The sequence below is a fragment of the Mobula birostris genome, chromosome 5 (assembly GCF_030028105.1).
Source record: "Mobula birostris isolate sMobBir1 chromosome 5, sMobBir1.hap1, whole genome shotgun sequence".
Taxonomy (NCBI): Eukaryota; Metazoa; Chordata; class Chondrichthyes; order Myliobatiformes; family Myliobatidae; genus Mobula; species Mobula birostris.
This window is the reverse complement of record NC_092374.1, coordinates 38671259-38687845: the sequence shown is the minus strand read 5'-3', so window position 1 is coordinate 38687845 and position 16587 is coordinate 38671259. Positions and strand designations below refer to the sequence as shown.

At 40.0% G+C, this 16587-nt stretch overlaps 1 protein-coding gene across 5 annotated transcripts in view; it reads right to left on the bottom strand.

The window, feature by feature from the left end:
* The window catches only part of gfm2 (GTP dependent ribosome recycling factor mitochondrial 2), a 79882-nt gene that overhangs the window by 45673 nt on the left and 17622 nt on the right, over window positions 1-16587 (bottom strand). For all 5 annotated transcript variants that reach the window (XR_011885987.1, XR_011885985.1, XR_011885988.1 and 2 more), the window contains 8 exons: window positions 14621-14709; window positions 13537-13625; window positions 9237-9297; window positions 7641-7829; window positions 6012-6092; window positions 5103-5251; window positions 2724-2864; window positions 1943-2042 (listed from right to left, as the gene is read on the bottom strand). Coding sequence is in view for 1 of the 5 variants with exons in the window: in XM_072257912.1 (XP_072114013.1) it covers window positions 1943-2042; window positions 2724-2864; window positions 5103-5251; window positions 6012-6092; window positions 7641-7829; window positions 9237-9297; window positions 13537-13625; window positions 14621-14709 (899 nt within the window). In the remaining 4 variants the exon portion in view is untranslated. The remainder of the gene's footprint in view (window positions 1-1942; window positions 2043-2723; window positions 2865-5102; window positions 5252-6011; window positions 6093-7640; window positions 7830-9236; window positions 9298-13536; window positions 13626-14620; window positions 14710-16587) is intronic.

Sequence of the window (16587 nt, the reverse complement as noted above, 5' to 3'; positions counted from 1 at the left end):
ATACATTTTGGTAAAAGGAACAATAATGCAGGCTATGATATACGTAGGGAGAAAATTCAAACATCAGAAGTGCAGAGGGACTTAGGAGTCCTTGTGCAAGACTCTCAGAAGGTTAAGTCATAGGTTGAATCCGTGGTAAAGAAGGCAAATGCAATGTTGGCATTTACTTCCGGGAGATAGAATATAAAAAGAAGGAGATAATGCTGAAGCTTTATCAGACACTAGTCAGGCCGGCCTTGGAGTACCGTCAACAGTTTGGAGCCCTTTATCTCAGAAGGGATATATTGTCATTGGAGAGAGTCCAGAGGAGGTTCACGAGGATGATTCTGGGAATGAAGGGGTTAACATATGACAAGTGTTTGACAGCTTTAGGACTGTACTCTCTGGAACTTAGAAGAATGTGGGAGGGATCTCACTGAAACCTACTGAATGTTGACAGGACTAGATAAGATGAATGTGGAGAGGACGTTTCCTCTGGTAGGGGCACTTAGAACTAGAGGGCACTGCTTCAAAATTGAGGGGTGACCTTTTATAACAGAAGTAAGGAGGAAGTTTTTTTTGCCAAAGAGTGGTGAACCTGTGGAACACTATGCCACAGACTGCGATGGAGGCCAAGTACGTTGGTATATTAAAAGCGGAAGTTGATAGATTCCCGATGGGTTTGAGTATCAGGAGATATGGTGAGAGGGCAGGTGTATGGGGTTGAATAGGATCAGCTATGATGAAATGGTGGACTGGACTCAATGGGCCGAATGGCCTAATTTTGCTCCTCTGACTTATGGTTTTAACACCTTATATTCTGTCTGGGCACATCGATTTCTCTAACTTCCAGTAATGCCCCCCACTTCACCATTACCCATTCCCTTTTCCCGCTCACCTTATCTCTTTACCTGCCCGTCACATCCCTCTGTTGCTCCTTCCCCTTTTCTTTCTTCCATGGTCTTCTGTCCTCGCCTATCAGATTCCCCCTTCTCCAGCCCTATACCTCTTCCTCCAATTAACTTCCCAGCTCTTTACTTCACCTGATTCCCCACTCCAGGTTTTATCTGTAACTTTGTATTTCTTACCCCTCCCCCCACTTTCTAACTCTAAATACTCATCCTTGTTTTCTTTTCCAGTCCTGATGAAGGGTTTTGGCACAAATGTCAACTGTACTCTTTCCATAGATGCTGCCTGGCTGCTCAGTTCCTCCAGCATTTTGTGTGTGTTGTTACTAAATCTACACACAATTGTCTCAATCACTGCTTTTTTTAAAATTCAGGAATTGGAAGTGGACAAAAGCAAGAAATACATTAACAATGCAGGGCTTGACGTGAAATACTGACCATTCCCTTGTCTCCACAAGGGTTGTGGGAGCAGATAAAATTTTACACAGCAATTTTTTTTAACCCCCTTCAACAAATGGCACATCTTTTAACGCATAGCCTTCAAATCTTGTTAAGCGAACAAAATCAAATGGTTTCAAAAGATAGTAAGGCATTGTGTGTTCAGTAGCACCTTTCCCCACCCCCCAAAGGTTAAGAAACACTTTTTGTCAGAGAAATACAGATCACATTTCCCTTACCACAGAAGCAAAGAAATAGGCCTGTGGTGGTGAGGATACACTTAAAATGCAGGTAATGTTGAAACATTATGAAATAGAAATGGAAAATGCTAGAAATGGCTGGTACAAAAGTAAAATAATTCAGAACTGGGAAAAGTTAGTGGCAAAAGAAAGTTTAAAGATGGAGAGAAAAAGTTAAGGGAAAGTAGAAGGTTCACTGTCATTTGTAACGTAATGACCCATTTCCCATCCCATCCTGATTTGTTACTCAGATGTTACCTTCATCCCTCTGTCTGTCTCTGATCATTTCCAGCACTGCCTCCTTTTATTTTAAATTTCTGCAGTGTTTTTCATTCATATTGGAGGAAGTTTAAATTTTAAGCGAATAGAGTACCCCACCTGTTTGAGTCCCACAGTCAGCGCAATGTTTCCGGCCTGCAGTGAAGGGATCTCAACTTGCTGATCAGCAAAAGGCAGCAAAAGACGGCTCATCCGTTCTCTAAATAGCACAAACAGAACTCCAATTACAATGGAAAATGCTAGCTTTCAAAAATGTATCTGTCAATGGTTACAATCTGGAATGCACTACTAGGGGCAAGAATGGGGGAATTCCCAAAGTGATAATGTTCATAACTTTCATTTATATGGTGCCCCTAGGGGGTCTGGTACCCATTTCATTGGAGCTTTCTATGAGGTGGTTTCAATAAACATCTTAAAAGGAGAAATGAGCGACAGAGAGGTTTTTTTTAACAATGGTTCTAAGTTCAGGGCCTTAGCAGTTGAAGACCTTGCTTCAATGATAGGGTGATTAAATCTAAAAACGTAAGGTTCCAGAACGGGGGTGTGGAGGTGGAGGGGGGTTGATACAGGTATCCAGAAGCATTAGAGAATTGGGGACCCAAATGGGGAAGAGGTAGACAATAGAAAGATTAAAAACTGAACAAGTTTGGAATTTTAAAAGTCATTATTTTGGTCAACCAGGAACTGATATGCATCAGCAAGCTCGGGGGTAATGAGTGCTTAGAGTAAAGATATGTTTGTAAGTTCTGAAACTGAATTTGACACTAAGATTGAAAATAGTCTGGTTCAGTTTCTGACTTTTTTTTTTGGTTTAGAATGCCCGTTTATCTGCACAGTGGAGCAGAAGACCTGTACTTTATAGCACTAAATGAATACGCACGTGCAGTTTTTATTGATGTTATGAACAGCTGACTGAGGTTTCAAAGTCCCAGAGTAGATACGGAGAAATACCAATGGTCCACGCTGTTTATCATGAACAACTTTAAAGGCAAGAGCACAAAGGTCACTCCCATAACAATGCCTGAAAATAAAATGTGTCAACATAAGAAAATCCTTAAAAAAAATAACAATTTTGTTTTTATTACATATTTTAGAAATACATAAAAAAATCAAAACGACTCATTAAAGCAAAAATATAGAACCTTCAACAGCACATATAATATCTGTGGAAGGAAGCAGTAAACGTTTCAGTTCAATGGCCTATCATTACAACTATCAGGAAAATCATTCACCCCTGAACCCTCCGGAGGTGTCATGGGCCTATCAGCGAAACACTGAGGAAAGAGGGCATGCACTTGATAACCCAGAAGATGCCATCACTCACTTGGCCACCCCACAGAGTCTAGGCAGCACATCTCAGGAGTGCTAATTAGGGATATTAACATCTCATCCTACATAACATATCGTTAAGTGCAGATTAGTTCATCTAATCTCTGTACACAAACGTGGAGTGTTATGTTGTAACACGGTGCATTCAATGAGTGTTGATAATCATTTTTTTGCCTTAAACTGTCAGGTCCTGCCTGTAGGTTATGGATTCATAGGCAAAGCTTACAATATTTCAGGGATGCAAATGGAACAACAATTTCCAATTAAAAAACACCCTTAACTAAGTAAAATGTTCCCAGTGCACTTCACAAGAGAACAAGATTAAAGAGTAGTTATTAGAAAGCCAAAGCTTTAGTGTGTCGCTCTGGAATCCAGGATCTGCAGTCTCTTTTGTTTCCAAAAGTTTTTGGTTGTTTGGTTAAGGAGTCCCTTAAGGAAGGAAGGTAGGAATGATAGAAGTCGCATTTGGATTGTCTGTTGAATGGTTCAATGTGAACTTTACATTACTAACAGTACAGCACAATACAGGCCCTTAGGCCTACAAAGCTGTGCCAAACATATCCCTACCTTAGAACTACCTAGGCTTTATCCACAGACCTCTATTTTTCTAAGCTCCATGTAGCCATCCAGGAGTCTCTTAAAAGACCCTATCGTTTCTGCCTCCACCACCGCCGCCGGTAGCCCATTCCACGCACTCACCAATCACTGCATAAAGAAAAACTTACCCCTGATATCTCCTCTGTACCTACTTCCAAGCACCTTAAAACTGTGCCCTCTCGTGTTGGCCATTTCAGCCCTGGGGAAAAGCCCCTGACTTTCCACACGATCAATGCCTCTAATTATCTTGTACACCTCTATCAGGTCACCTCTCATCCTCCGTCACTCCAAGGAGAAAAGGCCGAGTTCACTCAACCTATTCTCATAAGGCATGCTCCCCAATTTACCTACATCTGCCTTGCAACCTTAGACTGAGAATGAATATACCTGAAAATGAGAACTGCAAGCATCTTAAAAGTCCGTTTCTACTTTTTAAATTGCAGCACAAACTATTGCTAGTTTGTTTTTTTATTTCTATGTTATTACACAATGTTTAAAGATATCAAGTGATCTAATTGGTCAAATGAGTTCTAATACCCAACCTAGATGACAACAAAGATTCTGAACTTATATCCTCTCCATCTAAGTGTCTGTCTACGATCACCTCCTCGCATTCCCCACATCTTCCTTGGCTTAGCCCAAGTGCTGCTGAGTCCTCATCCTTGCATTTTGTTACTTCAACACTTGATTCCATTACCCCTCTGACTGGTACCTAATCCTGCACCTTCCATTCACTTCTGCTCATCTGAAGCTCCAATTTACAGCAAGTCCTGCGCTCACTAACTTGCATCACACTTACTCAAAATCTAAAATTCAATTTTCACATTCAATTGCTTTCACATCCTAACCAATCATTATTTCAGCAGCTACTGTAAAAATTCTCTCCTAATTCTATGGGCAGTAGAGTAATGTGGCTGGTAGAATTGCTGCCTCACATCTTCAGCAGGTGTCTTCAAATCTTTTTCCATTCACACCAGCAAAGGTGACTGTACCTCCGCAAATCCTGATTTACAGGAGGCAAAAAAAAACTGCAGATACTGGGGAGATAAAATATGTGTGGAAATCTTCAGCAATTGTGACAAATGGTCTTTGACCTAAAGCACTAAATATTTTTCTCTTTCACAGATGCTGCCTAGCCCGATAACTTACAATTTTACCACCCACCTAATCCACTCTACATGTACTTCCTCTAAGAGGCTCTTTGAAATAAAACTTTTGAACCAGCATTTAGCAACTCCAATACTTGTGAACATACTTTGACTTAGTATTAATTTTATTTTGATAATACTAGTGTGAAGGTAAGTACTTGCATTTTTGACACCCAAATACTCACATAAAATCACGTTGACATTCATTTGGGGCTGGCAGATACATTATGATGGCATCCATTAACAGCTGAACACCCTTATTTTTCAGTGCACTTCCACACAAAACTGGTACTGCTGCTTGTGCTAATGTGACTCTGCGGATGGCTGCATTTAACTGAATCCAAAATATCTATGGTTAGTTTCTCCCCCCACAACATAGTATTTCAGTTTTAGTTTATCCAGTACAATATTGCAATTTCAAGAAACTGCACATCATGTATAAATAAACTATCTCTATGTAAACAGTTCTCTGATTTATTAAAATATAAAACAACCAAATTTACTTTAATTCAAATTTCTAAGTGTAACTGATCAAACCTACATCTCCCAATGAATTTCTCTCAGTACAATGATGCTTATTAATAGGAGTGATCTCAACAGTTCTTATTAAGCTTTTAATACTTAGGTGGCTTATGTTTATTTCAGCGTTACACGGTGAGGTTGCTGCATTTTTGGATGGCGAGCTTTCCTATATAATGTGAAATTAAAGACCTATTGTATGTTCACAACGGCTGATCAGGATAATCCAGAAGAGACAAAAAAGCTAGCTGAATTTGCCAGTGGTGCCCACATCCTGAGAGAAAATGATCAATTGCAACATCATTTCAATAATCACGTGATACTTTGCAGCATCTGTAGGATGTGAAAGGCACCAGGTAAATGTCTTTCTCTGATTCTTATGGAGGAGGGACTGCAAAGTTTCATTTTGGCAGGACAGAAGCATAGGTTGTTGACAGAATAAAACACCAAAGGGACAGAAAAATTCTCCTACAGCCTCACAAATCCAAACCAATGAAATTTCCTCTCTAGGCAATGCAGCAACCTAGGTGAAGGGTAATGCTGAAATAATCCACAAGAAGGTTAAAGAAACTCACATTTTCAGCTGAAACAGCATCCATGTTCTCACTTAGAGTTTCCAAAACCAACTCAGCAAATTCATCATCCAAATCTGCTACCTGTATAGAAATAAGTATCATCACAAGAGAAATAAGTATCATCACTAATTTGTTGAGTTAATGAACATCATCATACACAACTAATTTTCTATCTTCAAAGTAAAAATAAAAACAATCTTATTGAAACAAGTGAAATCTATCTGGTTACCCTCCAAGAAGCAACAAAGATGTTTATTATATTATAACAAAATAACCATTTTTCTGTGCCTTAGTTATTAATATTATGGAAACAAATATAAAATTTTTCTTAGGGTGTAGAAAAGATAAATTGTCAGAGTGACAAGCTTTTAAGTTTACTTTTATGCCCAAGAGTACAGTGGAAATAAAATCAAGAACGACAAAAGCGAGCCCAGGGTGTTTTGCAGCTGGTCTTACATATCCTTTGTTCCTTTCACCATCAGGTCGGATTAGCTGAAGTTCTGGGAATACCATTATGAGCTAGGCTAGAACAGCAAGAACTAGTGGAGTTTACAGATAAAGAAGAGCTGGCACACTGGTCACATCACTCACTGTCAATCAATGGAAAGAATTTAGTCACGGGTAACCTCACTGTCATTGTTCCTGGTGCAAACACCCAACACTCTTTCCACTTCCTCTGCAGCTCAAGAACAGAGTTAGTTTAAAGAACCTTTTCCAGAGAAAAAAAAATGAAGTGTACCTGACGTGGACCTCATTCTGATGGTTACCATTGGGCATGGTTGTACTAAGCTGTACATACACTGTGGTTATGCTATGCAGCTGTATTGCACGTTACAAGAATTAATGCTATGTATTCTTCAAAATAAATGTCTTTGTATTATCTGATTTTCTTCCCTTAGCTGCAAGTTTGTGCAGTTACTTTATAATAGTGGCTCCAGTTTTGTCATGGTTTGTCAAATGTTCGACACCCATCCACTCTCTAATGATCATACCCACCATAAGCATTTTACAAGTCACATATTTTCAACCTCAAATTAAGATACATTACCTTAGATTAAATAATTCTCAATCTTTGTGATTTAATAAATCTTTGATTCAGTACATTTACACAATCAGTAGTAATCGTCATTCAGGACAAAGCAGCCCACTTGACTGACATCTTAGACGCCACTATAAACATATAAACAACAAAGCTGCAATATATTCTCTTTACAAAATCAACAACACTCATTCTTGGGCTATTCTAATAGCAACTCTCAAACATCCGACTTCTGCCATCAAAGACAAGAGCACAGAAACACTAACACCTTCAAGTCACACCATGCTGACTCGGTATAAATTTTGGAACTTGCTACCCACTGGTATTATAGCAGTAACTTCACCAGACGGACTATAGCAGCTTCAAGAAGGTGGTTCAACATCACCTTCTGAAGGGCAGTTGGGGATGGGCAATAAATACTAGCTTTGTTAGTGAAATCCAGGTCTTGAAAGATCTATAAAGCCAACATACACTAATGACTTAGCATTACCTCAGAAATTAAAGTTAAACAATGTTAATTGCACTCATAGAGTTAATCACATATAATGTAGGTTATTAAGTGCTTTAAATATTTACTTTAAAACTTTTACTTGTTCAATGAGGCTATATCTTGCATCTCTAGCTTCCTTTAATAGTTCATGGCCATCCGTTGGAGTCAAAGGATCTCGGCTGAAGACGGTGCCATCATCATCGTCAGTGGAGTCTGGGCACCAAAGAACCTTTTCACTTGTGACTACATCAACTACCCCCTTAAATGTCTTTCCTGTTCCAATGGGCAGCTGGAATTAGAGACAAAATAATATTACATGAAGGCATCACAAAATGTATCTGGATAATTAGTGACAAATCAGAATCTCTGTAATGTTTAGAACTAATTGTCAGCAAATCAACATTAAAGAAAGTACTTGAATGAGTATTAAGTAGAAACCATATAAGATATATATTGCTTGGTATGCATATGATATATAGAACTGACTGTAAAGGGCAATTAAAAAAATTGCAGAAGCAGAAGAAAACTCATCAGATTTTCAAAGTACAAATTAAAAGGAGAAAAATTAAACATTATCCTTTACTCATCCAATTTCTTGGTACTACTCTAGTAATCTAACATTCTCTCCAGAAAATTATCTGTTACTTCACTAATGATGTTAAGGGGGATAATGTTCCTTTTGATTCATCCCTAAGTTTAACCATGTGATAATATCAAGAATTTGCATAGTTTATGTGTAAAAATGAAGGGAGCACATAAGAGCCTAAGTCACAGCGGAGGTTATTGAGTCTTAGAAAAACAACATATTAGAATTAAATCCCTACACACCATTCATTAGCTTTACTATTATTGCACAGCTCCACTGGATTCACTGAATATTTTGGAACACAACTCATGGGAAAATGCAGAAATAAGAACGAAAGCAAACAAATAGGGACAAAAAGTATTTACAGTTCAAAGAGTTGCATTTTATATTTCTATTAAAATGAAGAAGGACTCACAACACCAGGTTCAGGAAGTTACTACCCCTCAACCAGCAGGCTCTTGAACCAAAGGGAATAACTTTACTCAACTTCACTTCCCCAATCATTGAAATGTTCCCACAACAATGGATTTCGTCATCTCATATTCTCAATATTTAATTAGTTTATTTATTTATTATTATTATTATTTCTTCCTTTTATATTTGCATAGTTTGTTGTCTTCTGCATTCTGGTTGAATGCCCTTGTTGGGCAGTCTTTCATTGATTCTGTTATGGTTATTATTCTATGGATTTATTGATAATGCCACAAGAAAATGGATCTCAGGGTTTTATACGGTGACAAACATGTAAAATTTATGTTGAACTTTGAAGATGTCATCTTTTCAAATAAAACTGTTAAAAAGAAAATCATATTCTGGAATCCATTATAGAATTTTAAAATATTGCTGCTGGAGCATCAACTAAAGGAGGTTAGCCACGGATTACTCCAGAATTTAGCATTTCCTTTTCAACTACACTGCAGTTATATTTATAGACTGATTAACTCTGAGAAAGACAGTGGAGCAACTCAGCTTCTCAAGTGAGCCCCCTGGTGACCGCACACCAAGTTGCATCAAAACCAATCTTCACAGCATAACCATCCACCTTCCTCCACAAAGCTGGTGAACCTGTGAATATGTGAAACTCCAACATATGTCCAAGTTAAAGCTTACCTGTAGCAAAAGAGGTTTAACTTTCAGCTTCTCTTTAATGCTTTCAATGGAGTAGGAAAAACTGCAAGTTAAAAGAACTGTTATAATTACCTCTTCTATCAGAACCACATCAAACCAATAAATCACAAGATGCTCAGTTAGGACTCCCTAAATATTCTTTGGAATATTACCCAGACCAAAGGCATTTACTAATAATAAGATCAAAATGGAAGGCTTTTCTTCTTAAAACAGAAGTCAATGATGCTGAAAGCAGTATTTGTATCTCCCCATGTGGTGAGAGAAAAGCTAACATTTCAAGTGTAAGTGCTTAAGAAATAAGCTAACAATCCAAATTAAATAATTACTAGTTTGCTTTCATAATTTAATTACTAACTTCAAAACACAAGATGCAGCACTCCATTGTGAAACATGCACCATTTCATTGTGAAATGGAGAATCAAAATCAGGAGGTGGGGGGTGGTGCGGCCATCTATATATTGGTGAGACCCGACGCAGACTGGGAGACCGTTTTGCTGAACACCTACGCTCTGTCCGCCAGAGAAAGCAGGATCTCCCAGTGGCCACACATTTTAATTCCACGTCCCATTCCCATTCTGATATGTCTATCCATAGCCTCCTCTACTGTCAAGATGAAGCCACACTCAGGTTGGAGGAACAACACCTTATATTCCATCCGGGTAGCCTCCAACCTGATGGCATGAACATTGACTTCCCTAACTTCAGTTAATGCCCCTCCTTCCATTCTTACCCCATTCCTTATTTATTTTCCTTTTTTTCCTCCCTCTTTTTTCTCTCTCTGTCCCTTTCACAATAACTCTTTGCCTGCTCTCCATCTTCCTCTGGGCTCCCCTCCCCTTTTCTTTCTCCCTAGACCTCCCATCCCATGTTCCTCTCCCTTCTCCAGCCTTGTATCCCTTTTGCCAATCAACTTTCCAGCTCTTAGCTCTATCCCCCAACCCCCTCCTGTCTTCTCCTATCATTTTGGATCTTCCCCTCCCCCTCCCACTTTCAAATCTCTTACTATCTCTTCTTTCAGTTAGTCCTGACAAAGGGTCTCAGCCCAAAATGTCGACTGTGCTTCTTCCTATGGATGCTGCCTGGCCTGCTGCGTTCACCAGCATTTTGTGTGTGTTGCTTTATTATCACTGACCTATGTCACGTTGTTTTATCGTAGCAGTACAGCGCAAGACATTCAAAGCTATTACAAGTTACAATAAAAAATAAATAATACAAAGAGGAACAGTAAGTTAGTGCTCATGGACAGTTCAGAACTCTGATGGCAGATGGGATGAAGCTGTTTCTGAATCATTGAGTGTGGGTCTTCAGGCTGCTGTACCTCCTCCCCGATGATAGGGGAAGTAGTTAAGGAAGATGCAGGTAAATTTTAGAAAGGTTTGGGAATTTTTTCAGTTTATCCGACTTTTTCATTTGTAGCAACTAGAGGAGCAGTATTCACTAGTGAGAAGAACCTTGACGAATATGAGAGCAGCGTAAAACAGTCTGATATCTATCAACGTTAAGGATGTGCTGGAACTTTTGGAAAACAATAGGATAGTTAAGTCCCCAGGGTTGGGCAGGATATACTCAAGGTTACCATGGGAAGCAAGAGGAAAGACTGCTGTGTCCCTGGCAATGATCTTTACATCCTCACTGGCCACAGGAGTAGTACCAGAAGATTGGAGATTGGCAAATTTTCTTCCTCTGTTGAAGAAAGTTAACAAGGAAAATTGTGGGGATTTTAGTCCAGTGAGTCTTACATTGGTGGTGGGCAAACAATTGGAGAGTATTCTTAGAGACAGGATTTATGTGAATTTAGAGAAGCATAGTCTGACTAAGGATTTTTGTGAGAGGTAGGTCGTGCCTCATTAGCCTGATTGAATTCTTCAAGAAAGTGACAAAACAAATTGATGAAGGTAGAGCAGTGGGTGTCGAATATTTGGATCTTAATAAGGCATTTGACAAGGATCCCCATGGTAGATTCATTGAGAAGGTCGGGAGGCATGGGATCTAGGAAAACTTGGCTGTATAGATTTAGAAATGGCATGCCCACAGAGGACAGAGAGTAGTATTAAATGGAGTGTATTCTGCCTGTACATCAGTGACCAGTGTTAGTCCACTGGGACCCCTGCTCTTTGCAATTATTTTTTATATAACTGATTTGGATGAGGAAGTGGAGGGATAGATTAGTACATTTTTCAGATGACACAAAAGTTGGTGGTGCTGCGAACATTTGCTGTGGTTTACAACGGGACATTGATAGGATGCAAAAATGGGCTACAAAATGGCAGGTGGAGCTCAATCTGGAAAAGTGTGAAGTGATACAGTTTAGAAGATGGAATTCAAAGGCAGGATTCTTGGCAGTGTGGAGGAACAGAGGAATCATGAGTCCATATCCATAGATCTCTCAGAGTTGCTGCACAAGTTGATAGGGTGACTAAGAAGGCACATGTTGTGTTGGCCTTCATTAGTCAGGGGACTGAGGTCAAAAGTGCGAGGTAATGTCCATCAAGAGTCTTAATTGTCCCTATAAAATTCTGGTTAGACCACATTTGGAGTATTGTGTTCAGTTCTAGTCGCCTTATTCTAGGAAGGACGTGGAAGCATTAGAGAGGGTGAACAGGAGATTTGCCAGGATGCTGCCTGGATTAGAAAACATGTCTTATAGGTTGAACGATCTAGGGTTTTTATTTTTGGAGCAAAGGAGGATGAGAGGCAGCTTGACAGAGGTGTATAAGACGCTATGAGGCAGAGATGGAATCAACAGACTGCACTTTTTTCTCAGGGTAGAAATGGCCAGTACGAGTGGGCATAATAAGGTGATGGGAGCAAAGTATATAGCAGGGATTCCCAGAGGTAGATGTTTTTTTTTAAACACAGCAAGTGGTGGGTGTGTAGAATGTACCGCTAGGAGTGGTACTAGACGCAAAAACATTAGGGACATTTAAGACTCTTAGATGGGCACATGGATGAAAGAAAAATAGGGGGCTATGTGGGAGGGAAGGGTTAGATTAATCTTGGAGCAGGTTAAAAGATTGGCATAATATTGTGGGCTGAAAGCCTGTATTGTGCTGTACTGTTCTATGTTCTTGTTACTTGGTGCTCACTGAAACCTTCATGATGAGATCAGAGAAGCCCTTGTTAAAGGCTTATCTTTGCAACTTAATGTGAAATTCATGACATGATTCCTTTGTCAGGCTTTGTATATTCAGGGAGGCATTCTTCAATGCTAATAAAAGAATATTTTTGGTGTCTGGAATTTGTGCTCAGAAGCTCTCAGACTAGTGTTTGAATATTCTAAGGGATTCTACCAGATGGGATGTGCTGTCATTGTAAATACGTAATTCTGCAAAGATTAACTGTCTGCATTCAAAATTATATTATAGCCATTGAAAATGTAGTTGGTTGTTTATTGTTTTTTCTGTTTTGAAAACATAAAATATCACGGTACTATAAATTATGAGGAGATGGAAAACTGGAGTAGACCTGTTTGTGATGAATAAATACCATTTTTATCAGACAGATACAGTCTCCAAAAGACTCCATTCACAAATTGCTGCAACAATTGTAAGCAGTTTTATTATCCTACAGCAGTCTTAAAGTGTTAGAAGTCAAGCTGAAAGCCAAAATAGGAAAAGTCTCAACCCATAACATCGACCAGGCTTTTGCCTCCAGAGATGCTGCCTAACCCACTGGGTTCTTTCAGCAGTTTACCTTTCACTTCCGCTTCCAGCAGCAGCAGTGCCTTCTGACTCCTAAGAAAGTATTCTTATTTACCAGCCCTCCTGAAAATGAAGTCCATTGTGAAAATAAACAGAAGGTTCTACGCCCATGAAATAGTATAATTTGCGGGGTTACAGATAAGAAGTGGGGGATTGATTGATAAGTTTGCTCTTTGAGGAGTTGGCAGACTCAATGGATCAAATGACACCGAAGATCAAAGTCTGAAAGTCGATTGAAATTCAGAATTCGTAGCCTGATGGCCGAAGCTGGGGGGCCTAGAGACCCATCCTAGAGTTGGAGTGTGGGTGGGAAAGAGGGAAAAAACTTGTTTTTTGATGTTATTGATTTGCTGCTTGTTGTGTTCTGCATTGTTCTGCCGAGCACCATGGGCATGCTAAGTTGGTGCTGGAATGTGAGGCGACATTTGTGATCTGCCCCCAGCACGTCTTTGGGTGTGCTGGTTGTCAACACAAACAACACACCACTGTATGTTTTGATGTACAAATGATAAATATATCTGAACCTGGATCACTGCGCTATGTGCCATGATTATACATTAACTTTGACGATAAAATGTTACCTGGCTCTGGGTTTATCCATCTTGTTTAAGAAACATATACGAGGAACATGATGTTTGTCTGCCTGTCGCCATACTGTCAGGGTTTGTGCCTGAAACATAAACACCACCTCAATGCGAAAGAAAAGGATAAGAGTTCATGCTTCAATCCATCTAGTGAATAAGCCACCTGTGCTCCAATATGTTTAATGTTTGGTATCCATTTTTCTGTTACATGGTAAAGAAACAGTCCACTTGGCTGCAACTGAGTAAATACTACTTCTCACTTCATTTCATTTTAAGCACTTTATAAATACAAAACATAGAGCAGTCACCAACGGTGACAAAGATGTTGCATTGTGGTGAAGATATCATTCAGTTTTACTATTTTCATTACTAAATAATAAAACACACAAACTTTAAAATCCAATAATACTTTTTTTTTTGCTTTCCATTTCAATAACTAATCCTAGCAAATGAAAAAGTGATCTTCCACAGGATAATTTCATTGGCTATATAAACTTTTGATCTAATGGGCATAACACAGCAACATGACCAGAGGTGAAATTAAAATATTGTATATTTGATATTTGGTAATGGGAGAAAATTGACAAAGGACACATGTAAGCTCTTTACGTACCAAAATTAGGATGAAAGAGAGCAATGAGTTTGGCTCAAAAGATCAGAAAGTAACATCAGAACAGAAGAAGATAAATAACAGTAAGTTTTAAAGACATTGATGGAAAGGCTTGTAGTTCACCTAGTGGTCTTGGCATTCTATTTGAATAGAAGATGGGTTACTGGGATATGAAAATAGTAACAATAAGCAGGCCATATCTTGATTGGGAAACTTACTGGCGATATTGGGAGAACAAATTAGTAATTCATTTTAATAATGGAAATAGACTGACAGAGCATATACTCAGATTTGGCAAGGATACACTGCGAGATAGGAGAGTGAGCATTATGAAGAACACAGAACCTGCAGAAGGATGATGGCCTAAAATGTGGTGAATTTAAGTTATTATGTGGTGCACCAATCTGCACTGCACTTGTGTGTAAATCTATTCAAGCTCTGATATTTGCTTCTCATGGAAGAGTAACTCACCTCTACACCAGCTGAAGCATCAAATACTGCTACTGCTCCATCAAGAACACGTAAAGAACGCTCAACTTCAATTGTAAAATCCACATGACCTGACAAAGTAAAAGGTCCAGTATTCATTAAAATTGACTTTAACTACTGAGCACAGTTTGCTGAAGAAAATAGCTTATTGAAAGGATTTACAAAAGGAAAATACCTGTCATAACTATATATGTTTCAATGTTGTTAAGAATCATCTGAGTTCAGGAGACAGACTCCCCTCATCCTGCCTATGCTTGGAATAACAGTGATAGTTCCCTACATCCTTGCCTTTCACCATACCAGTTTTGCATCCAGCATATTATTTTGCTTTCTTGCCAGATTCCATAATCTGCAACCTGTTGTCATCTCCAAGCCTCTCTCTCTCTCTCTCCCACCTGACTCATCTGCCACTCTGGATCCACCTATCACAGAACATAGAAATCTACAGCACATTACTGGCCCTTCGGCCCACAATGTTGTGTCAACCATGTAACCTACTCTAGAGACTGCCTAGAAATTCCCTAGTGCACAGCCCTCTATTTTTCTAAGCTCCATGTACCTATCTGAGGCTCTTAAAAGACCCTATTGTACCTGCCTCCACTACCGCCACCAGCAGTGCATTTCATACATCCACTACTCTCTGTGTGAAAAACTTACCCCTGATATCTCCTCAGTACCTCAAAAACAAGTATACCACTTTGGATACTTTTGTGGGGCTGACCTCCCAGAAGAATGTCACAGCGACCAGGTTACAGGGACTGACCATGGGTTCGTGGTGCAGAAGGGAGTGGTAGTGATAGGGGACTCAATAGTGAGGAGAACAGACAGGAGGTTCTGTGGACATGAACAGGACACCGGGGTGGTAATGCTGCCTCCCAGGTGCCAGGGTCAGGAACGTCACAGATCGTGTCCACAACATTTTGGAGAAGGAGGGGGAGCAGCCAGATGTCTCGGTACATATTGGCACCAATGACATAGGAAGGAAAAGCAACAGAGGTCCTGAAAAGAGAAAATTAGAGAGCTAGGTAGAAAGCTGAGAAGCAGGCCCTCCTGGGTAGTAATTTCTGGATTGTTGCCTGTCCAATGCACCAGTGAGGGTAGGAACAGGATGATTTGGCAGATAAATGTGTGGTTGATGTGTAGTTGAGAGACTGCTCTATCAGTCTATTTCCATTATTGGGATCTCTTCTGGGGGAGGTATGACCTGTTCAAAAGTGACAGGTTGCACCTGAACCCGAGGGGGACCAATATTCTTGCGGGCAGGTTTGTCAGAGCTGTTGGGGAGGGTTTAAACTAACTTAGCAGGGGGTTGGAATTGGAGTGAAGAGGCTCAGGATAGGACGGACGGTGGAAAGGTAAAGCTAGGGTGCAGTCAGATTGTCAGGAATGGCAGGCAGGTGATGGGACTTAGCTGCAGCCAACAGGCTGAGTATCAAATCATTAGGGATGCAGAGTCAGAAAGGACAGCAAATATGTTACTATTGAGAGATGCATTTGCGGCAAGGTTTGTAAGAACGAGCAAGCCTTAAAGATCCATCAGGCCAGAATGAAGTGCTTGGAGCAGGAGAATGCAGCGCAGAGCACAAGACTTACATGTGGTGAGACGCAGGAGGAGCCCGGCCTGGAGTCACCCCACAGAGTCCAGAACCTCCGGGCGCCAGAAGCTTCTGTCCCAACCAACATAGTTTAACAGTGCTGGATCAAGTGGCCCCCAGCCAGTAACAAGAAAGAGTGGCTCCAGTCAGTTCGATGGGGATGTATCAAGGATCATAGAGCTGACAGCCAAGGGAGATGTTGACAGATGGTTTCAGACAATGACCACCATCATTGTCAGCTTTGACACAGAGAGGTCTGGAATAGAGGAGGGAAAGACTACTAGATCCCAATACATGATGAACCGCAGGGCAGCCCAGATCCACCAACTGCGCCAAGAGCTCCGGTCCCTAGCA